The sequence below is a fragment of the Myripristis murdjan genome, chromosome 8, assembly GCF_902150065.1.
Source record: "Myripristis murdjan chromosome 8, fMyrMur1.1, whole genome shotgun sequence".
In the NCBI taxonomy this organism is placed as follows: domain Eukaryota; kingdom Metazoa; phylum Chordata; class Actinopteri; order Holocentriformes; family Holocentridae; genus Myripristis; species Myripristis murdjan.
In genome coordinates this window covers 18,040,349-18,064,156 of record NC_043987.1, presented here as the reverse complement: position 1 = coordinate 18,064,156, position 23,808 = coordinate 18,040,349, and the positions used below count along the sequence as shown (strand labels likewise).

General features: G+C 44.6%; 2 protein-coding genes across 4 annotated transcripts in view; one reads left to right on the top strand and one right to left on the bottom strand.

Annotated features, from left to right (window-relative positions):
* LOC115363635 (mitochondrial import inner membrane translocase subunit tim16-like) overlaps positions 1–23,808 on the top strand; it is a 121,415-nt gene that overhangs the window by 42,315 nt on the left and 55,292 nt on the right. The window lies entirely within an intron of this gene.
* The window catches only part of vasnb (vasorin b), a 28,332-nt gene continuing 18,599 nt past the window's right edge, over positions 14,076–23,808 (bottom strand). For both annotated transcript variants that reach the window (XM_030057900.1, XM_030057901.1), the window contains one exon: positions 14,076–18,135. In XM_030057900.1, the coding sequence (XP_029913760.1) occupies positions 16,047–18,104 (2,058 nt within the window). In that variant the 5' untranslated portion in view covers positions 18,105–18,135 and the 3' untranslated portion in view covers positions 14,076–16,046. The remainder of the gene's footprint in view (positions 18,136–23,808) is intronic.

Sequence of the window (23,808 nt, the reverse complement as noted above, 5' to 3'; positions counted from 1 at the left end):
TATGTCCACACATAGCTGAGTGGAAGGGGAGAACAGAGAAGCAGAGAGGGGGAAAGGATCGAACATCACTGCCTGTCGGGCTCAGCTCGTCTCCATGGAACTGTTATGACAACAAAAGCTGTTCTGCACCTGCGTGGCCTCTTTTTTGCACTGCACAAGGTTTTGTGTGTATGTGTGTGTGTGTGTGTGTGTCCATGCAAGTGCACTTGGCTTTAACTAGATTCTAAACTTCATCAAAATGTAATTCACGAGAGAGATGGGGACGTGGTGGTGGGCAGGAAATAACTTCCCCATTGTGTGGGGAAAGTTAGAGAGGGTGAAGAGAAGAAAAGGTGGAGGACCCTCAGGGGAACACCAGTCGATCTTTAGTATGCGAGCTCTTCAAGGAGCTCCTGGGGGCTTTCCTGGCCTTACATGGACTGAAGGTCCTCTGTACGAAGCAAGCTGGCATTATTTCAGCAAGGTCAATTAGTCAGCCAGGTATTGTATGGACGCTTTGTGCTCGGATCTGGGGGCAAGGGACTGGAGAGCGAGGGACAAGTGGGAAGTCTTTTTAAGGAGTTTTGAGTGCAAGCCCTCTGTGGTGCCTTTGCCATCTTTTGTCATATGTTTTTTTTTTCTTTGCACACAAAAGATGATGAGGAAAGCAGACTGCATCATAATGGTTGTTGATTCAAGAGATGGAAAAAGTTTTAAATTTAGGACGTTTTTGGTTTGAACACCACAAGAGTCATTTAGCATTGTTAATCTGCCATTTCAAATTAGCAGGCGTTTACAGCGCAAATAAATGCTGGTGTTTGCCCTCTTTGTTCTGTCAGAGGGTAAAAATGGACTCGGCAGTGTTGCTGCACGGGTTCAGGCGTTCAGACCTACATGGGTGATTGCAAAGCGGGTGGGACGGAGTGAAGTGGTATGGTGTGCTCTCTCCCATAAAGTCTATAGAGATCACCCATATGGTACTACCCTTTGCTAATGCTTGTGGTTACTCTTGTGGTGCATCACCCATTGAAGTGTATGTGGGGACACAAGGATGCTCCTGTGGTTCCCTGTGTGTGTGTGTGTGTGTGTGTGTGTGTGTGTGTGTGTGTGTGTGTGTGTGTGTGTGTGTGGAGGGCACATAGGGCACAGGTGGCTCTCTCATAGCAGGCCAACCATGAGCTGGAGAGCCCACATTCCTATATGCAAGCTTGGTAGGTCATTCATACACACACACACACGCACGCACACGCATGCACTTAAACATACCATACTATCATACACGCATACATGCCAGGACGGGCCATTTCTGTGACTTTTTCAGCACACGCAGACCATCGCTAAACAACATTCATCATCACTCAGCAGGATTTGATCGTTGGAGTGACAGAGACTTAACCATCCATGGATACTGTGTCTGTTTTTACCCATGCATTCAGTAGCTCCCCATAGACCGAATATTTTAAGAAGACCACACTCCTCTAACCAAACAGTATGAATTCCACTCTCCCCTCCCTCCACATTTTGGTTGTTTGTTTGCTCGTTTGTTTTTCTTTTTCTTTCTTTGTTTCTTTGTTCCTCTGTTTTTTTTCTTTGTTTCTTTGTTTCTTTCCTTCTGTCTTTTTTTTTTTTTTGCTCCCTCTCTTATAGGTAGAGCAAAAGCCTGGGGAGCAGTACAACTAATATAGTATAGCATAACTAATAGCCAGTGAAAATGTGCTTCGCTTGGCAAAGAAAAGTTTCTATTTGTCATTTTTCCTGGTTTCTTGATTCTTCTTTTTTTTTCAACAGTTTTTGCCATAGGTAGTCACTGAAAAATATGGACACTGTAAAGCAGTAAACCTGCTATGCCGATCCGGTTTTACACTATAGCCTTAAATGTGTGTTTTTTCTGTTCCAGTGGTTTTCTTTATATGCCAGCTCTGTGGATTGGAGCAAGGAGGGGCTTGCAGTGGAGGCTGAAAGAGCAAAGCACCTTAGGCAAACACATTTGACCAAAAGACCAGCCTGAAGAAAGAGAGAGGCCCTGTCGCAGGAAAATATTTAAGTTGTTCTCCAGAGGCCAAAAGGACAAAACTGGGGTGCTGCTGAGCCTTTCACACCGAGTTGGCCTGGGTGGTTGTCTGTTCTAGGGGAGCAGGCCTTTCAGCAGCACTGGGTTGTAAACAACAGAATTGATGGACGGATGACGGCACGGATGTATACACATTTGAGCGTGCACATGTGCTGCTGGCTGCGTTATTATAGCCTTTAAAAAAAAGAAACAGTTTCCTGCTAATTTGTCATGACTCCTTTGTTCCTCGTCTTTTCCTCTCCACTTTCCTCACCTTTGCCTCTCCCCACATCCCAGCCGCCGTGGTCCGTCAACGCTCCACTGCTCCTGTGTGGGCAGGTTGTGCCCTCTCTCCACAGTCAGCCATACAAACTCCCTCTACTGCATAAACTCACACATGTGGAAACACACCGAGCATACATTCCGTCATTCAGCCATTCTTGCCTTTGTAAGCCTTTTCTGCTTCACCACCACCACGCTTGGTGCTGGTCTTTTGTCCGCAGACGTCTTTACACTTTGAACGGTTTGACCCGGCTGAGGTCAGTAGCCACCGGGGTGCTTTCAGAAATGACACTCTGCTGTTGTTGTGCTCAGTCGTCGCTTCACTGGTGTTATGGAGTAACACACCGAGGTCAGTCATGTCACGCAGTCGACTTGCTCATCTGTTTATTCTGCGGTAGTGTTGGTCTGCAGGTCTCCAGTAGTCTGACCTGGAATTATTATTGTTGAGCCAAGGTTTTTCAATGGACCAGCATACTGGATACACACACACACACACACACACACACACACACACACACACACACACACACACACACACATTGCTGATCTCCTCTTCTACAAAGGGACTTTCTTTCTCAGTTTATCCATCCTCTCTTGCCCTGTCCTGCCTACAGTGCCATTCCCGTTCCACCTTTTCTATTTTCCATTTTTTTTTCCTGCTGTGCTCTGCCCTCTTTTCCCCTATTTTTGCCCCGATGAAGGCAGATCTTCGAAGTGGAGTGGACCCGCATTGCCCGCCGACCACACGTGGCAAAAACAGAGGCTGTTAAAAGACATAGGGCCTTCGAATAGCGCACACACGAATGCACACGAGCATCTCCCAACCTAGAAACCACAGTCACTGGAAAAAGTCCCGTATAAATAGATAGCTACCCTATGGAAAGGAGGAGAGGCTTGGGGAGTGAGTGAGAAAGAGAGGAACAGAAAGACATTGAGAGACAGACAGATGGACAGACAGACAGAAGAATGTGTTTGGCTGCAGAGATGGAGTTGGCACCGGGTACTCTGTTCCTGACCTTTCGTGGGTTTGTGTAAATTATATCCCTCACGAGGGAAAATATGTGGTGGTTGAGCTGGAGACCCCCCTGCCCCCTCCTCCTCTCTCCATCCCTGTCTGTACTTTACTCTGTTTTTCACGAGCGCTCCATCTATCTTTATTGCAGACCCCCCTCTCTTCTTCTCTTAGTTTTACTGTCTTCCTCTTTCTCTCACTCTTAATCTTCCTTTGCTTTATTTTGTTTTCTCCTCTCACCTCCCTCCCCCTTCTGTCCCACCATAATAACTCAATTCCCATATTTTCAATTCATTTCTCTCCCCTGTATTTCAACTCTCTACTTTTATGTCTCTATATCAGCCCCCTCTCCTTTCTCTTCTTCCCCAAAGTCATGCTATTTTGTGCTGTGCATGGAGGATACATTTAGCTTGTGGTCGTTGGGGAAGTGATGGCTAGATTACTGGGGTTGGGGGGGGGTTGGAGACCTGCTGGATTGCTACCTTCCTCTCAGCCGCAGTGGGCTCTGCGCAGGCTGATGCAGACTTTCCACTGGGATGAACCCAGCAACTTGGGGTGCCTGTACCCTGGCGCTCTGCTGCCATGCCAGCACCCCCCCTCAGCCACAGCCCAGGCTGGAAGGCACCCACACAGGCACGCGGCGTCAGGCTGCCCAGCGGGTGCCCCTGTTTATGTTTATCTTGTGCGGTGATACTAAGACTAGTTTCTGGCTGTGCCGCGGTGACCGTAGCACCACCCAGCCCAGGCGCCCTTGGGACACCACCCTCTCACCCTCTCCGACCCTGGCCAAGCTCTGAACAGTAGTAGGCTGGATGTGGCCTTTGGCATCAGTCATCGCCATTGGACTGGCAGGCTGTGGCCGTGGCCCCGCGTAGTGTGGCAGTGGAGTGCTGAGGCCGTACTTAAAAATGTGTTGCTATATGCTCCACTTCAGTACTCAGATGTGAAGCACTGCTCATTTCAAATGTGGAGGAAAGTCAGCAGAGAGTCACTATAAGCTTACACAAGCTTTATACATATTTTCAAAATACACTACCAAGACAAATATACAGGCTTGTAAGTATTGCCTTTCTCTAGACATCTATAATAGGGCGTCTGTGTGCCCGTCTCTCCGTCCAGCCCTGACTGGTTGGGACGTGTAAACTGGCCCCTAATTAGCCAGACGACAGGCTGTAAAAATCAGCCTTTTCCTGGTCTGCCACTCATTCACCAACTCACTGCTAATCAGCACCCAGGCACTTGTGACTGTCCAGACCCTCCCTATGGCCAGGATTAGAGGATCAACACCGTGTGTGTGTGTGTGTGTGTGTGTGTGTGTGTGTGTGTGTGTGTGTGCCTGTGCGTGTAGTGACCCATTCTGAAACACTCCTCCCTCTGAATGTAATAACCAGGGAGGAATAAACAGGTGTTTGTCGGCCAGAGGTTGATGGCCTATTGCTGCAGGGTCACAGTCAACAGCCAAGGGTCAAAGGTCAGGTGGAATCAGCCCTGCGGTAGCAGGATGTTTGTGACGACCATTATGTTCTGCCTGGTGTGTGCATGTGTGTTTGGGAGGGATACGGATGTGTGTTTGATGGAAATGGAATTAGTGTGACTGATGCTGACTGACTCCTGTTTGGAACACACACACACACACACACACACACAGATAAAGTGGAGTCCAAAAGCCCGAGTCTACCTCTAAGAACTCTTTTGTTTCATCACTTATCAAAAATAATTACATTTTTTAAGTCAAATGATTTTTCTCCAAAACATTTATGTGTTTTCCCCACAAATACAAGTACAAAACAGTTTGTGTTTACACGTTTTTGTCCACGCTGTTGCAACACTCTTTGAGTGTCCCAGTTAGTATCTTGGGGACAGCACAGTATGTTTCCCCTTTCTTTTTTTCAAATGTTCCCAGAGATGCTCAGCTCGGTTTAGGTCTTGTGACTGTGGAGCGAAAGCCATGCAAGTCAGCACTCCTCGCTCTTCCTTGGACTTCAAATAGGCCTAACATTGCTTTGGGTTGTTATCCTGCTGGAAAATTAACCCTCCTCCATATCACTTTAAGCCAGCAGGGACAGCATGCCTCTGCAGAATAAAGTGCTGTTTCTCTTCGGTCAGTGTGTATTGTGAAAGCCACCAAATCTGAAGTGTGTCACCGCCCTGTTTGACTGTAGGTTTTCTTTACTGTTGTATTGACCTATGATGCACCTATCGTCTCATATAAGCTGTCCAGCTGCAACCCTAAATTGAAAATTTTGATTCATGTCTAAACAAGACTTTATTACAGTCTGCAGTAGTTAAATTTTGGTATTATTTGGCCCATGCTAAAAGTTGAGACTTGTTTTGTTGTTAAAGAAGTGATTTGGAAACTGCAACTCCTGCTACACTCTTATTAAGGCTGCTTTTTGGCCACAGTACCCTTACACTAACTGGAGTAAGGCATTCTTTGTTCTGTTTTTCGTGTCTTGGATGCAGGTGCTGTTCTGCCTCGTAAAGATGTTCGCTTGGTTTACTGCACTGGATTTCAGATAGTGTGGTCACTTTAGGTCCGCACGGTCTTATTTTTAATGAAAAATGACTTTGTTTATGAAGGCTGTCCAGGCATTGTACTGTCTCTTGTAGGAACGTCCAATTTAGCTGCAGTTTGGCACTGGGATAGCTTTCTAGGACTCAGGAGGACAATTCGGACTGAACTGCTTCACTAAGCCCCTTTGACATTGATGAAAACTACTGGAAAATATTTTTTTTGTATGGTAATCCTTTTTCAAAGTTAAAGCACCAGCAGTAAACACACAGCAAATAAATAAAGACCTGTATCAATTTATTCAGTATCATATATTATTTGTTAAAAGACCCAAACAGTTCACACTTTGTGCTATGAGCATACACATGTAAATATTTGAATGAAATATGTTATGCTGCAGTTTGTGAATCTTTGATTATATATATTTTAATTTTTTGTAATATGCGAATAAATAAATGGCCAAAATCTCAAAATTAACAAAATTTTCAAAAAAGTTTTTTGGTAGTGGCCTCAGAATTTTGGACCCCACTGTAGTTAAAGTTACAGTTCTTTACTAAAACATCTGTCATCAGCGTTACACTTGTCAATAGCTTGTATGATTATTACTTGTATTCATGAAGAAAACAATTGGATAGTTTATAAAACAGTTTATAATAGCATCTAGTCATCATTTTAAACATGAGGGGATGGCCCGGGTCCCCATTCCATATGAGATGTAAGTAAATCAAGCTGTCCAACACACAGACACCTTGAGTAATTATTGTGATGAAAAGGATTATAGGCTCATAATCCGTGCCTGTCGCCACCCTCCACTCTCTACACACACACACACACACACACACACACACACACAGCAGTCCGATCTTGTCAGTCGACCCCACTTAAAATTACATTTCTGAGTGATGTATTTCCACACCACAGCGCCAACCTGTACATTGCTTCGCTTCTATGTAGGTGATGTTATTTTATTTCCACAATGTCAGACATTCCTATTTGCGCTGGTGTTGCTAGACTAGAGCTAACAAACGAAGTGGAATTTTTCTCTGGCTTTTCTTGCCCGTACCCGTAATATGCCCACCCACATCATAGGATAGCACAGCTCAGTTTGAGATTACACAGCCAAAGACAGATCCAGCCTCAGCCTGTGGAATCTGCAGATGTATATACAACAGCACTGGCATGATGCAAGCAGAGTTTGAACATCGGCACAGGATGTGTAGCCAGCAGTGTGTGATGAATGTCTGCTGGTGTGTTGGGGGGGATGTATCAGAGGCCCGAATGCTTGACCCCACGGCCTTGTCTGGCTCACTCCCTGTTAGTGTGATGCTCTGTAAGTTATGGATGTTATGCCTCTTCTGTTATGTTTGCACTGTGGGGCGTGACTTGAAAACGTCGCCCCTCTTCTGTGAAGATGAGAAATGCAGGAAGGAAAATTAAACTGGAGATACAGAATAAGGGAGGAGGGTAGTTTCCTTGTCATAGTAGATGGCCCCCACGTCCCCAACTGGTTTGCTGCATGTTGAAACAAGTCATGCAATGAGCACCCGCGAAATTGTTTTCTTCTCTTAATCAGCATTTCCTGTATATTTGGTCGGAGATGTGGGGGGCTGGAGTTGTAATTTTGGTTCTGCGACCCAATTTCATTCCTGGACCCATTTCAGTATGTGTTTCAGATTAGAAATGTCTCCTATGAGGAAATTTATATCATGATATAAATACTGTAATTGCAAGTGTAATTGTTATGGTTTTTGGGGCAGACAATCTAGATGCCAGATGACAAATTTACACTGTATTTCCGTTTTTTCTTAGCTGTTGAGGCAATTTTACAGCTGTGGGGAGCCACCGCAGCTAAATGAATGTGCAGGAAATACTGTCTTAATAGAATGCTAGGTCTCTCCAAGGCTGTGCAGCTGCTTGCTTGGCCTGAACTTAACATTACATTACCTTTAACAACATAGAACAAACGCCCATAGACCCCTCCCTTTACCCTCATTTGAAGTACAAGCTTTTTGTGTGTGTGTGTGTGTGTATGTGTGCGTACGTTCCTTCTGCTGATCCAGCTCTGAGATGAGATAATATGCTGTATATTGTTGTTTCATCAGCGAGGGTGACTCTGCAGAGCGGGCTGTGTTTTGGGGTCAGGCTCATCAGTTCCTGCTGTAACCTCCCTAGAGTCACACTCATCAAACACTCTTTATTGCCTCAGCCATGGAGCTGGAAGCTTCATGCATGTGTGCATGTGCAAGTCTGTGTGTGTGTGTGTGGTGTGAGCGTGTAAGGGGTGGATTTGAATGTGCTTGTGCCTCCTTGCAGTGACAAATAAGACATAAGTAATATAATTTGATTATACACCCCATGGTTGTTTAAATGTGTCAGTGTGTGTAGTCATGGGAAGCTGATGACTGGTTGTCATTTCTTTTTGGTTTCTTCCAAACACTGTAAGGCAGATCAACAGAGCAGCAGACAGTGATGAAGTGATACTGAAGTTGCGGTTATGGATTTTGGTCAATCAGACTTCTGTTTTTTTTTTTTTTTTTTTTTTTTTATTATATAGACACATTCATGCCATATTCAAATCTGGATGAGAATTTAATCTGAATCTACTGGATTTTTTTGTTTGCCTCCATGTAAACACTACAGTGTGTATGTGAGGTAAGGAAGCCCCTGTGGTGTTCTCAGAGGTTGGCTTTACAGGGCGCAATAATAATAGCAAACCTTCTGTTTGTAATACTAATAAAAAAGATGAAACAGAACGCGGACACTAAAATAATCAGACAATAAAATAAAATACAGTAAAATAACTCATTACAAGACAATAAAACAATTCAGGTGCAGCCTCAGCTCTGTGAAACTTGGACTAATTGCACAAAAATTGCATTGTTTGAATTCCACAAGCATGGCTCTTTCTTTTCTATTTTCTGTGTCACGTGTTACCACTTCTTACCATGTAGTCTTCTGCTTTTCTCCTCTCCCCCTCTTTCATTCCATCTTTTGCACTTGTAAAGTAAGTATTCTGAGTCAGAAGCAGTGTGTGTTTGCACTTACACATACGGAAACCAGTAACTGGGCTGCTATTTCGAAGATCAGAGAGTTTTGATTTTGAAAAATGTAAGCAAAATGTTTTTTTCTTGTCACTCAATTCCATTCAGTTTTGTTTTGTATAGTGCCAAATCATAACAGAAGTTATCTCAAGGCATTTTACAGAGACCCAACAATTTTGGTTCATTCCCATGATTCATTCATTCCCATGAACCAAAATCCTTCCCATGACCAAGCACTTGGTGACAGTGGCAAGATAAAAAAAACTTTTTAACGAGGGAAAGAGAGGCAGAGAGAGATGGAGAGAGAAAGAGAGAGAGAAGGGAGGCGAGAGAGAGTGAGAATAGGAGGAAAGAGAACATAGCGCCATGCAAGTTGCACATAGACGTGTACAGTAATATTAATGGTAATACTACTACTACTGCTGCTGCTGCTGCTGCTAACAATAATATTATTAATAATAATAATAATAATAACATAAAGCAAAGAGAAAAGAGAGAGGAGAGAGCACAAAACTATGGGAGAGAGAAGATGCCAAATTTGGATATGAATGTGTTAAGGTGGATAGAGGAGAGAGAGGAGCTCAGTCATGGGAAGTCCTCCCGCAGTCTCAACCTTAGCAACAATATGAGCTTGAAGTCATATTGTATTGACATCTGTAACCATAACTAAGATCTATTACGCTGAAGAATGATTTTGAAACACACCAGGAATGATGACAGCTTCCAGTTATTGTCACTTGTCTTGTTTTCCTGTCTCTTTTGTCTGGGGTTGGTTTGGGTTGGATGAGCTGAGGTTTGGGATCCTGACAAAGACGAAAGCGCTGCATGAAGCCTGCGGCGAGCCAGACGCTAGTGCGACAACCATCGTTGGTGACAATCACTGGAATTCACCACTGAGATCCAGCGCCGAGCCCCCAGCGAGCCCCCGGTGTTTCTAACCACCAACCCCACAAACAGCTGCTCCGAACCAGCCCAGGCCTTCTCCTCCTCTCATCACAGCTGTTTTCTTACAAGGGGCATGTGAGGTGAGGAGCCTCGCTCAAGGCAAGCTGTTAAACCTCACCTATCCAGACCTCTCTGAGCTCATCCCACTGAGACCTTTCTAGAAGCAGATTACTTTGGCACCCTAACTCTTCATTTGGCGTCGAAATCATTGCCTCACTTGATAACTAACTCCAGGGAATGTCCCGCAGGAATTTAATTATTCTCATCACTGAATTATAAATTTGTGTCAAAATGGTTACACCAGGTTTTCCAGAAAAGGTTGGGTGAGTCAGTTCATTCCTAAATAGGGCCATTCCTCTTAATGTGAGAAGCAAGTGTGCTGCAATGAGATCAGAACCAGTGTGATCATTTTTGCCCCTTTGTGCTGATTTTAGCTTTATCTGCAATTTAGAGATTTAACTAGAAATTGTGTTTTGCTAGCAAGTTACACCAGAGAGAACGACAAGCTAGTCTCACACATGTTTAGTGTAAACGGCTAAGATTAGCAGCAGCGATGGCCATAAGCTCAAGCCATTAGACTCATCTGCCAGTTGAATCTAACGGAGCTTGTAGATTCTGCAGACTCTGTTGGCAGGACAGATTATGGAAACAGATTTTATGAATTTGCGCTATTAATTTACCCCCTCACTAACCCCACGCACTCTCTCTCCTCCTGCCCTCTCCCCTCTTCATTAATACCACATTTCTGCTTTTGCTGTGTTTTTTTTTTCGGAATAAATAAAATTCCCCCGCCCACTGTCCCTCCATTCCTTTGAAATGAGTAGCACATTTGGGTAGCGTTCCAGGGGTGACAGACGGTTCTGTTTAGGTACTCTTTAATTCCAGTGCTGGCTCTTGGAAGCACGCATGCACGTACATGCACGCACACACACAGACACACACACAAACACACATATGCAACACCTCCACCACAGTCCCCTCTCTGCACCTCTTGGCAGAGCATTTCCAAAGAGGGAAAGCTTTTCGGTGCATGCGGCCCTCCTTGGACAATTACTGCACCCCACCGCTGCATTTCATCATCTCTCTACCTCTTCCCCCATCTCTATAATTTCATCTGATTCTTTCCATCCATTCCCTCTGATCTCTCTTACTTCAGTGATATGATGATCTCTCTGTCTCTGGTTCTCTTATTTCTGTTCATATTTGCTTTGAATCACTCAATACCTTGTGGTTATAAAGTGCTTCCTTTCCTACGATCGACCCATATTTACACCCTTCATTTACTCCGTTTGTACCTGCCATTTCAACCCATGTTGGGCCAGTCGCAAAGGTATAGAGATTGTTTATATTCAGCTTAGAGACGGAGGGAAGAAGAATCAGACAAGATAGAGTGAGGACACAGATGAGAGAAAATGTCTGAGCTGGAGAAATCATTTGTTTTTATATCTCACAATCTACCAGACAACACATGAAATAGATTACATGTGTGCTTGTCAAAATATAATGCCAGGAGATCATATAAAACTAACCAAAGTCAAATTCTTCATCTTGTTTTCTCGTCGTGTTTTCCTTTCTCTGTCTTCTTGTTTCCAGACCCATCCCTCATATTCGGAGGAGCATCCACTGGCCTCTTGTGCTCCCATGGCAATATTGTGGCACAGGCTGGCAGCTGGTGGCACACCACCCTTCATCTCTCATAATATTCGCTTTATTACTGCTTAAGACAGGGATAGAAGGAGGGGGGGTGGTGGTGGAGAAGGAGGGCAGGAGAGTTGGAGTGAGTAAAGAGGCAAGCACAAGGCCAATAACTGGAGCCAGAGAGCCAGGCTCCAAAAACAAAGTGTCGGTGTGTTTTTTCTACTCTACTCTTTTTTTCCTCTACACTTTTAACTCTCTGTTGCTACAAATCTCTCCCTCGGTTTTCAGGCACTGGCTGATTAGCATGTTGCCACATCAGAGAAACCAAACAGCTTAGGAATAATGAAGCTCGCGACAGAAAAAACACAACAGCTTATGTCAGCAGCACACACTATGAAAATGCTGTCATCAGGTTAACAAAGCTGTCAGTGTTTCTGTTTTAATCTAATGTTTTATCCAGAGAGTGTCATCTGATTACATGGATGCAACTTTTTTTGTATTAATAAGACTTTGTGCCTTCAGCTAGGTTGAATAGTTCTCTTGGTTTTTGTGGTGTCACTTTCGTAGCTCCTTGTGATGAATCTTAAGGCTCGTGGCTGAAACAGTTTGGAGCTACTGGGAGGGCAGCCGGGGTTGTGTGGGCAGCAGGGCCTTTTGCAGGATGGAAAACAGAGGAACGGGGAGAGAGAAATAAGGACAGTCATTCAAATGAAAGAGTGAGAAGTGCAGAGGAAATACCTATTCACAGCCACACGACTCCGGGCTTTAACACATTGTCCTTGGCTGCCTCCCCTCAGCCCTGGGTTTGGAAACAAAACTGAAACAAAAAACAAGAGCGAGTGAGAGAGAAACAGAGAGGAGGGGAGCAGGAAGGGAGTGAAAAAAGTGAACAAATATTTACTCAGAAGTAATTTTGTGTGGAATTTTTTGGTTGATAATTGTAAAAAGGTCCCTTGGAACTACAATGGGGGCCATTGAGCAGCATGGGCTCAGTGTGAGCGTCAAGCTTGGCTCCCAGCCAGGGGCCAGGTCTCTCTTAAAGCCAAGGGAAGAAAGAAAGGACTGTTTTATGAAAGGAAAGGAGAGAAACAGACACACACACACACACACACACACACACACACACACACACTCCTTCTGTTCTCCCCTTCTCCTCTTCTGTCTCATTCACACATATGAGCATTTGCAGATGCCTGATCAGAAAAACAGAAATGCACATGCATTCTTTCAGCTGCAGGCAGTATTCTTATCTGACATCATCTATTTACCCTGTCCTATCTGTCTTTTTACCGTGAGCAATTGCAATAGTTGGACATATGCTAGCAATTTAGCCCATCCATTGTCCTCGCCATCTTGCATTTTTTTCTTAATTTGGTAAATTAGAGGAAGGTCAATAGAGGCTAAAAGAAGCTGAACCGCAGAGAAGAAAAAGGATGTATAATAGGTTCATGAGCAATTCAAAAAAAAAAAAAAGAAAAAGAAAAAAAAAGAAAAACATGGAAAGATAATAAGGAGGGAGGAAGAAAAACAAAGAAGTACAGGTCCAGTGACCTGCAGGGGGTGCATTGTTCTCCTGTTGGTTGGCTAGGAAGTTTCCTTTTTGTATAAACTGATATAATAGGACTTGCAAGACAGCAGTGGTGCTGTTTTATGTGTTTGCATTGTTAGTGTGGGACCTTGCACAGCCCCCAGATGTACTTCTCTGCTTGGGCCAGTATTTGTGTACGTGGGTTGTGTGTGCGTGCATGCTGAACCCATCCCCGCCAGCATCCCTACCTATAAAACACATGGGTGGTCAGCTCGTTTATTGCGTGGGTTTGCAAACAATGCTTCCCCCGTTAGGCTCAGACCAGTGACTCATCCATTATGGTAAAATCCACTTAATACCTTAATCTTAACAGTGTGTTTTCAATCATAACCTCTATTTCCATTTTGCCTCCAGCTCTTGCTGTTAAGGAACAATTCCAAGGCCCTTCTCCCACCGACTCTCCACGCTAAACAGTCTTGTAAAAGTTTATTTTGGGCAGTGGCGCACTGCTGGGTGCAGAGTGAAGAATCTAATACTTATGTAGAACATTCACAAACCGGATCACTAACCATGCCAACTTGGAAATTATTGAAGTGGCCTGGAAGACTGTGGTGGACAGATGTAACACCTTTGGTTGCTTATTATGGGAATAAAAGAATGGGAGCCAGACACACACACACACACACACACACACACACACACACACAATTCTAGGAAGCTCAGCAAGGTCAGTGTAACACTTGCAAGGACTCCTGGTGAAAATTCTTTATCTCACCATCACATGGGTAATATACTAAGCACAGTTTAAATCTGAATTTCCTCACACATATATTTACCTTTTGTGTGTGTATGTGTGTGTGTGTAACTTTAATGTCCAACTTAATTATACCTGAATCCATTCCTTTACTCCCCTCTTTTTCTCCCTCCTGGCCCCTTCCATGTTCTTTTCTCTCTCTCTGGCCTCTTCCTTCACCCCGTTGAGTGATAGCATAAAAGAGAAGGGGAAGTTAATGGCAAACTTAATCTCCCCTCTGGCTGTCAATCAAATGCTTGAAAGGGTAGAAATGAAAAGCGGACATGCATGCTTGTTTCCTGTTTGGATATTAATTTATTTTTCATGATAATAACACTTTTTTCCACTTGTACAAATAAGTTCACAGAATCAATATAAACAATGAAAAAGACATATAACAACAACGCTTCCCAAAATAAACAGGGAAAAATTTAACAATCACATCGAAAATACTTTTGGTAATCTTCAATGTATCTTATTTTACAGACAAGGATTCCAGTTAGGTTATTTGTTTATTTGTGTGTGGCTTTTAAAGACCTTGATGCTGTGCCCTGGAAATACTGTGAGGAAGTTACAGACATTCACAGATGTGTGTGTTTGGTGTGTTTGTTTATAGGTAGAGTTGTCAGGGGTCTAATGTACTCTTAGGCATGCATGTTTAGAGGGGTAACTTGAAAGTAACTTGATGTCTGCAGGTCTGTGCACAAGACAGAACATGCTCTTGCATTATCACTGATGTTGACAGAGAGGTACACACACATACACTCTTCAACCAACACATAAAAGGTTACTTGGAGTACCTCTTCATCCCCCAGTCACAGATTTGGATCTCAGCACTGTGTGTCTTTATAATAATCTTGCTGTGAATCTCTCATTCTGAAAGTTGCATTGTCCTCAACTCAGAGTACATATAAACACTAATAACTTTTCTGTGCTACGTCTGGACTTTTCATAGTCTAGTTGGGTGCAAGTGAGCAAAACTTGAACCCATTTTGCCAAGAAGAAATTAATGGTGCGCTGCAATATGCCGAGCACACTGCTTTTGCCCAGGGGAAACATACACAACCACTATCTCCTTAGTTTGTTGTGCACCACACCAATTAGAATGTTCTTGGTAAATTGCAGTTTAGGGATATAACACACAGGGAATATACACAATAAATAAAGTCTTTGAAGTTCTCTTCCCTTGTGTTCTGGTGTAGTTTTGAGTTTGTACTTAAAGCAAGGTCTAAAGGTGGTTAAGGCTCACTGCAGTGCTGAAACAGTCAACTGCTTCCCTTTGTAACTTTTGTAATCTTGCTTACTGGCTCTCTTTGTGTTGGGGAAGGAGGGTGAGGGTTTCAGAATGGAGAGAGGGGATTTAGTTTTGAGTCTGCCTGGACTTACATGTACTTAGACTGTCTGACATTCTGTGGGCAAAGCCCTTTGATTGACTCTGCTGGTACAAAATGAGTTTTAATCTTCAAAGATTTTAATCTGCTGTTTTGTCTGTTAGTCACAAAAGGTGGGGGGTCGAAGGCTGTTAACAGTCACATAGTTAAGAAAAAAAAACCGCAAAAACACAAAGACACAAGTATAAAAAAATGTATATACAACAGAAAAATGCCAAATTCACAAGAGCTCTAAGGCCAAATAAAGCAATAAAAGCATCAGCCATGTTCTCTGAAAGACTTCTCTTCATTTGGTGTCTTGAAGGTGATTCACAGCAAGCACTGTTCCCTTTGGGGTAGTGCTGAAGAGTTTCAACGTACAGCAAAAGAGCAAATTGCTGAAAGTGTTGAGTTGTTACAATGGGGAAATGGCAGCACAGCCCCATTTCAGTGCACACTCCTTTCTGAACAGATAAAGGAGAGCATGGGGTCAGTATGACCCTCAACCCTAAAATTCAGCCAATGACAACACACCACCTGTCCTAGCATCTTTGACCTTTGACCTGCTGCTGATCTCATAGGAGCTGAGAGGTTGCCAGTCCAGCTGTGTGACTGAAGAAACATTATAGAGGCAGGATGCAGCATGTAAATGGAGTAGAGGCACTTTAAATGCTTTTTAAAGTCTGCAAAAATAATTGTGTTTAATGTCTACATGGACAACTGCAGGGCATTTAGTTAAACATATGTTCTGTCTCTCCATTGCTGTAAGGCTGGCTGGTCCTCTCTCCTCCACTGTCACCAGCAACAGTAGAAGGTCTCTGTATTTCCTCATTGGGGAGAACAGAGGTGAGGAACTAAAACCCTCCTTTAAGTCTTGAAAAACACTACGGCAGGTGTCAAAAGTAAGAGGGCTTGCTAGAAGACATATTGTTGTTTGATGTGCAGTGATCCTGTAGTAGCAACACCTCATACTCCAGATTTCCATTCTGAACAGCAGGCTCAGGGATCATGAGTTCTGGCTGTTTCTGAGGGAGTGTCCCATTGTCCAAGCCCGCCTTAACTCCCTCCAGCTCCAGCTGGGAGGGCTCACAGTCTAGGTCGAGGTGGCCCTTGGACCTCTTCCTGCGGAGATAGCACACCACCCCCACTGCAGCTGCTATCAGCACCAGCAGTAGCAGGATGGCCATGGCAGGTACAAGCATAGTGGTAAGCCTCTTGTCCACCATCCGTGCTCCTGTGGTGCTGTCCAGCTGGGCAGCCGTGTGAGCCTCAGTGCAGACATTGTCCATGTCACTAGGGGCACCTAGTGGACTGGCACACACAGCATAGGTGCAGTTGGGCTTAAGGCCTCTGAGTCTATATTCTGGGTAGGATGCAGGCAAGTTTAGTTGCATTGGCCTTCGATCAGGCCCAGAGAGATTACGGTAGGAGAGGCGGATTCCACGGATGTAGGGCCGCTTTTTGATGTACCGGTGAAGGTCCAGCAGGATGGAGGTCGAGGTTACATGACGTGAGCTTATGTCTGGTGCATTTGCAGTGACGGTTGCAACAGTCACCTCTCCTTCAGGTAATGGGGGTGGAGGATGGTGGCGGATCTCACAGTAGATGCCAGAGGTGCCATGTGGGCAGATGCACCCCACCTGACCCCGCTGATCCAAAAGACAAGTACCTCCATACAGGCAGGTGTTGGAAGGGCAGAAATGCTGCTCGACCTCTGGATCCATGCTGCTGCTACTAGGAGAGGCAGGGACAGGAGGCTGGGGAGAATCATCCTCTGTGTCCATAGGATTGTCACTAGGCCTGGGTACTGGTATAGAGCTAGTAGTGCTTGGTAAGGTGGTGACAGGAATAGACAGGGTTGTGCTGGTTTTGACTGTACTGGTGGTGACTGTAGTTGTGGTAGGGCAACCAAACTCTCTGTGCTCCAGTCTCTCCAATACCTTTCCAGCATTGATAGGTGGGAAGTGGCAACGAGTCTCCTCTGTTCTCTCAAGGGTGATGCCCTGGGCTCTCAACCAGCTGGGGAACCAGGCTAAGGTGCACAGGCAGTTGAATGGGTTCTCTGCCACTGTAAGCTTCTTCATATGGGGGAAAAACTGGGAGAACTCCTCAGGCAGGCCCTGCAGACTGAGGCTGCTGATATCCAACTCGTGAAGATCTCTCAGGTTCTGCAGGTCTTGCACTTTCAACGGACCCATAGGGTTCCCAGCCAGGCTGAGGTGGATTAGTCCCCTGGGCTCCTTCAGTGCTAGGGGGAATGTTTCCAGCTGGTTTCCTGAGATGTCCAGCTCATGAAGGTTCCTCAGACTAGCCATTAGCTCCTCATCTAGGCTAGTGAGTCCTACCCCAGCCAACTTCAGGGACTCCAGGTTAGGAGTCTGGAGATCTGAAGGACCCAGTGAGGGTAAGATATTAAAGCGAAGGTCCAGCAGCAGTAACCGGGGCATGGAAAGAGTAGGTAGGGATGTCAGCTGGTTCCCCTGCAGTTTGAGCTCTAGTAACTGTTCCAAGCCATTGAAGGCTGCAGGGTGGATTGCCTTGATATGGTTACTGTACAGGTAGAGACGCTCCAGCAAGGGCATACCTTGGAAGCATTCCTCTGAAATGTAGGTGATCTGGTTCGATGACAAGTCCAGGTTTCTCAGAGAGGTCAGTGGTTCAAACACCCTGTCAGGAAGTTCAGTCAGTTTGTTTTGACTGAGGTCCAGCATCTCCAAGCTCATCAGGCCATCAAAGTCCTCAGCTGTCAAGCCCTCAATGCCATTGGCAAAGAGGTAGAGGTTTTTTGTGGATGGGGGCACTCCCTGGGGAATGGTGGAGGAGCGTCGCTGGAAACATAAGATGGATCCTGGCGGGGAACATGAGCAGTCTTTTGGGCAGTCATTGGACAAGGTGCTGTCAAGTCCAAGGAGGAAGAGCAGGAAGGGCATCAGTGGAGTGAGAAAGACCTTCATGGTGCAGACTCTTTCTCTCTCCCTGCTCAGCCTAAAACGAGAGAACAAATACACTGTTAATGACGTGCATATTCATACCGAACAATATATTGTAAATGCTGTTTGATAATAGAAAGGGATACTTGTAACTGGTAGTATAAAACAGTGACAATTGCACTGTAGTGCAAAATGGATCTCTGTTCTCTGTCTTTTGTGGTGACTTTCTTCTATGAAACATTTTTTTCTATTTAGAGTGACTCACTTATTAATGGATTGTGTGTCTGTGTAATTTGTTCTACAGTAGATTACTATCAGTGGTTTAACTATGTGGTTTAACTGTTCAAAGGCAGTCTGCCGGCACAAAGTCTCTCAAACAATAGGCTATAGCCTTGACCTCAGCCTCCAGGGGAACTTTTCCACTCTTGTCAGGGAAAAGTTAGCTTCGTGGCCTCATGCTTCACTCCTCTGGCTAAAACAGTGCCACATTCTCTGTGCAGTTTGTTGTATAATTGATAGTATTGTGAGATGCTGAACTATTGTTTCCTTTTCTAGTGTTCTTACAGGAGATGGTTCAGTGGCTTTGGGCTTTATTTTGTGTGTTGGTGCACACGCGAGTGCACATGCATGTGAGCTTTTGTGTGCAGATGTTTGTGCGTTCATGTGCATGCGCAAGTGTGTGTATTTGGATCTAATCCACCCACCCACTGCCATTTACTGTATCACACACACTCTGTGGTTGTAGTGGGGATACAGTTAACTGCTCCCCCCATGGTTATGACAGACTCATAGCCTATGACATATAGCAGCAATGAACCAAACCAACTTGCTCTCTGTTTTTGAGATGATGAATCAAAGTGAAAGCTCAGAGTTTGTGTGTTTTTCTGTCTCTCAGCTGCCATTGTAAGATTGAAAAGCCTCACACAAGCTTTCCTCTGGTTTCTCAAGTTTCAAATAACCATACTGTGTCAGTGTGGTGTGCGTCTACTATACGGCACGTGGCCACACATCTGTGGATGATTTACTTTGCAGTATTCTAAACTTGGAGACAAGCTGCATCGATAGCCCTGGGTTACTTCCTTGACCATAAACTTGGTATAAATAACACACTCTTTTTATGTTGTCACTACACAGAATGACAGCCAATGCTATTTGTCAAAGTGTCTGAAATACGGTGAAATGGCTGAAATATACAAGGAGCTTTAAAAGTGTAGGTCATGAGGAGGAGATGCAGCGTCTTTAGGCCAAAAAAAACAAACACCTGGTGGAGCGTCATCACAGAACTTGAAAGGGCTGAAAGGGAGGGAAGGGATGATGAAGGGAAGAGGCAGAGAGGAATGAAGAGAGATAAAGGAGAAACTAGATACCGAAGAGAGGCAGTTTATCATCCTCTGCTATTGAGTGAGACGGCCTTGGGATAGAAGAGGGAACAGCTCTATCAGTTGGCCATTTGTTTTGCTTTGACTTCTTTGTATCTTCCCTGCCCTCTTGCTCTCTCTATCTCTCCCATTCTTCCTCTCTCAATTTTCTTCCCTGTCTTGAGACTGATAATAACAGTGCATGGGTGGGTGAGGGAGTGTTGATATTCGAAGCTTGCATTGAGGAGAAATATGCAAAAGCTCACTTTTTACTCATCTTAGGCCACAACACTTTTCTGTCTTTAACATAACATATAAACCTTAGTTTCCTCAGATAAAAGCATAAATGTTTTTCTTTTCCATGAGACTGTATGTGCTCTCTCTCACACCTTCACAATTTAGCTACTGAATGCAGATAGGCCTGTCTCTGAGCCTTTGCTTTCTCAAGGTCTCTTGAATAGCACACTCCCTTGTCTCTACACTTTGTAAATAGAATAGAGCAAACAGAACAAATGATCCAGTTTGGCCTATCACACCCAAGATTTAGTAATGCCATGACCTCAAAGAGTCTGTCTTTGTCACAGTGCATTGTGGTCAGTACTCCATATGCTGAAAAGTAATTGCTCCGTGTTTAGTTTGCCAAAACTCTCACCCTCATTTTTTTTTCTTCAATATCATTTCCCTCCCTTTATCTAACTCTCATAACTCTCATGACCTCATATTGGCGATTGGTGAATTGTTGCGCAAAATGTTATTACTGTTTTTGGTTTCCCTTGCAAATTAAATACTTACATAGCTTTAGTTGTGCTCCTTTTTGAGAGATTAAAATCAAGTTCATTTAATTAGTTTTATTTTAACATTCGTGCTACTTCTCCCCCTTCCTAAAACAGCTTCATCGGCTGCTCTGTTTTAGTATACTTCTGCCAAGTACTATATTACAGCAGCACCAGAGCTGCTACCATCTTAAATATTTTCCCCCTTTTGAATTCATTCACTTTTATGAACCTTTTTTTTTCCCACAAAAAAACATTGCCTCCAATGTCAGAACTTGGAGAGGAGATCAAGGGTTTCATGGGGGCACAGGGGGGAGGAGCAGGAGGAGGAAAGGCCAGTATCATCTCATCATGCCACAGCTATGGCATTTATTTTCCTTCTTCTTTAAGCATACTTTCCTTTCCGCTCCTCCTTGAAATTGCAACCCAGTTGGAAAGACTTTGTGATCTCTTCTTTTTCCCCCTACAGGGCAGAAACCAGAAAAAATCATGGCCTTCACTTGAGCAACACAGCCAACACGTTCCTCTTATTATTAGCCAAATTACTCTTTGAAACCGGGCAGAAATGCTACTCTCTGCAGCCAGATGTCCATAAAATGACCATGCTTAAACCCAGATTCTTGACTGAATGAAGCAGCTAACTAGTCATCAACAGCCAACACCTGCTAACAGGGCAGAAACACCTCCTGAACTCTGCCAGCGATGCAGAAAAGTTGGGCTCACTCAGCATTGCAATTGTTTATGGAAAATCTTGTCCAGACAATGAAGATAACATCTGGTGGTGGTAGTTTGCCACTTGATCCAGCTGAATGGGCAGTAGAGGTGATAGGTTGCAGTTATCCCATAGTTTACACACAGTGCCTGGGAGAAATCACTTAAATGGATGAGTGATTACATGTACAGAATTGTAATGGATTTTTTTTTTTTTTTTTTTTTTTTTTTTTACCTAAGTGGCTGAGGATAAGTCCAAAATACGGACATTGTATTTGACTCAACTTTTTGGCTCTGCTTCCAGAGCTTTTAAACACTGAAATCAATGGAGGAATGTTGTGTTCCTTAACTGCAGTCCTAAATTTATGCCAGGGGACGGCCAGGAACATTTGAAATACAGCCACTAAAAAAAGCAGGAAGAGCCTGGTTGCACTACATGGCTTAGAAATGATGGAGATGTAGATGGATGAGGGGAGTTGAGGAAGAAAAGAAAAGAAAAGTCAGGCTGCTCTAATGCGTGTGTGTACAGAGTGAGGGAAAACAGGGATTTGGAAAGATAAACAGGGATGAAGGGCATAAGGAGAATCAAGCAGCAGCTGGGCTGCAAGCAGACAGCTTATACTGTGTTTCAGGTTCTCGTGTCATCGCTGCTTGTGGGGATCTGGATTTCATTTTTTGTACAGGGAGACAGCATGTGCATCTTCCTGTGTGTGCACTGTTCAGAACGCACACTTCATACACTTCACTGTTTGTGTGAGAGAGATATATGTGTCTGAAGTTGTCCAAAGCGCCAATCTCACCTCTTCCGGAGTTAAAGAAACCCGACTTCGGTATATCAGGGCCAGAAATGGGTATAGGGGACCAGCGCCAGAATACACAACTTCAAAGCAATCATGAGAGGGGAGCCAGCTATGCAGATAAAACTGAGAATATTTCTCCTGGAATCTCAACATGGTGATTCTACCGTGGCTCCCTGGGGCGGAGTGTTTATTTGACTGTGCCTCGCTCCAAACGGGGCCGGGCACATCTGATAACCCGGTGGAGGAGAAGTGGTGGCGGTGGAGGTTGTGGTGTGGAAGTGGAGGGGTTCGCTGCACACTGCCAGATCACAGATAAACCATACCTTGATAGTTTGTTTTCTTTCTGTCTCTTTGGCAGCCAGCGTCTTGTGCAGGTCTTATCAGTAAGATAACTGCCCATCATGGCATCACTACAGTGCAGGCCTTTGGTGTCCCCTGGTGCTGAGTGACTCCTGACTGTGTGGCATTAACTCAAGTGTTTTGGAGAGAGTGGAAGGCTCGGGGAGAGAGAGAGAGAGAGACACTGCTGGCAGATAGACAGGCTTGTCATCCAGCACAAGGAGGAATGCCCCCCCCCCCAGAAAAAACCTCCCTGTTCCCTTCCTCCTCCCCCTCTCTTGAGTTGTAATTTCCTTTTCTCTCTCCTGTGCGCTTGTTGAGACATTCCTGACACAGGCAGCAGCTGAGCATGAAAAGGCGAGCTCCTGAGTCGGCTGTCTGAGTGGCCTAGCTTTTAGAGATTAACAGGAAGTTTTCCAGCGCTTGTAAACAGATGATAGACAGGATGAGTGAGTGTGACATATATGAATGGCGGTTAAAAGCCGTTTTTGTTCACAAATCTGTTATATAACAATTGTTCTTACATGTTTTTTTTCATACTTCTGTCTAAATTTGTGGGTAGTATTAGGAAAAAATATGTTGGCTAATGAATATGTGGGATCCCCCAAGGGCCAGGAACAGTAAGGAGAAAACACACGGAAAAGAGCATGGGAACATCTTTGCGCAACATTGTGTAAGAAAAACACAAGGCCCCCTTGAACAGAAATGAGAAGAAAAGAAAAGAGGACTCAAAGAAGAAGAAAAAGGAGGAAAAGCATTTCTGTCTTTTGCTCACTTAACTCATTGTCCCCTTTTTGCTCTTTGCGAGATGAAGAGGAAAGGAAAACACGAGCAGAGGAGACAAAAGAAAGGCTCTGTTAGTCGGAGCACCGGGGTGGTGAGGTGGATATGGCCTGGCTTTGGGAGGGTGAAGTGGGCTTCAGCAATTAAAGCCCCACAGGCCCAGCGTCAAGAGCCCTTATCTTCAGAGCGGAAGGCCAGTGCTGAGGGGCATGAAGGGTGCAAGAGGGGGTAATGGGGGCAGAAATTTTGTGTGTGTGTGTGTACATATGTGGAGGGGGAGGGGGTCACAGTGCACTTCCATAATCCAGCCGTCCAGGCCAGAGACTACCGGAGGGGGGCACCACGCCAAGTCCCAGTAAGGGGATAAGGCTGCACACACTACAGAGTGCACACTCCCATTAAAGAGGCCCCTTCTCTTCAGGGACGTTATCTTCTCTGGGAACAATGCTCACGGTATATGCATTAGAGTATGATTTACAGTGCTGCAGGTCTGGGGGCTTGGTTCATCGGAGTATAGTGCTGAAATACACTTCTGTAGCATCGAGTATTGGTCTAAGCTGCTCATCTAAGTTTACAACAGCAGCATGATCATGAACGGGATCATGAACATACAAGGGTTATAAAGAGTAACTTCAGGGACCCAAAGGAGTGCTAGTGTTGAGGGCTGATGTGAGTAAGTCCTCTGATCCCTCTCCTTCCCATGTCCCCTTTTTTCTGTCTCTACTTATGCCCCCATTCCATCTCTGACCCTACGAGAAGACAAAAGACCACTCCTCCAAACACACACATCACACACCCCATCTTCCCACCCCTTTCCGCTGTCAGCACCGTCCAACGCCACAGCTGGACCCTGTTATCCTCAATCCAAGAGGGCTATCCCTCAACATGACAAAGAGGTCAAGAGAGAATTGGGCAGGAGGAATGAGAGTTGTGTCGAGCGCACGAGAAAAGAAAGAATGTTTAT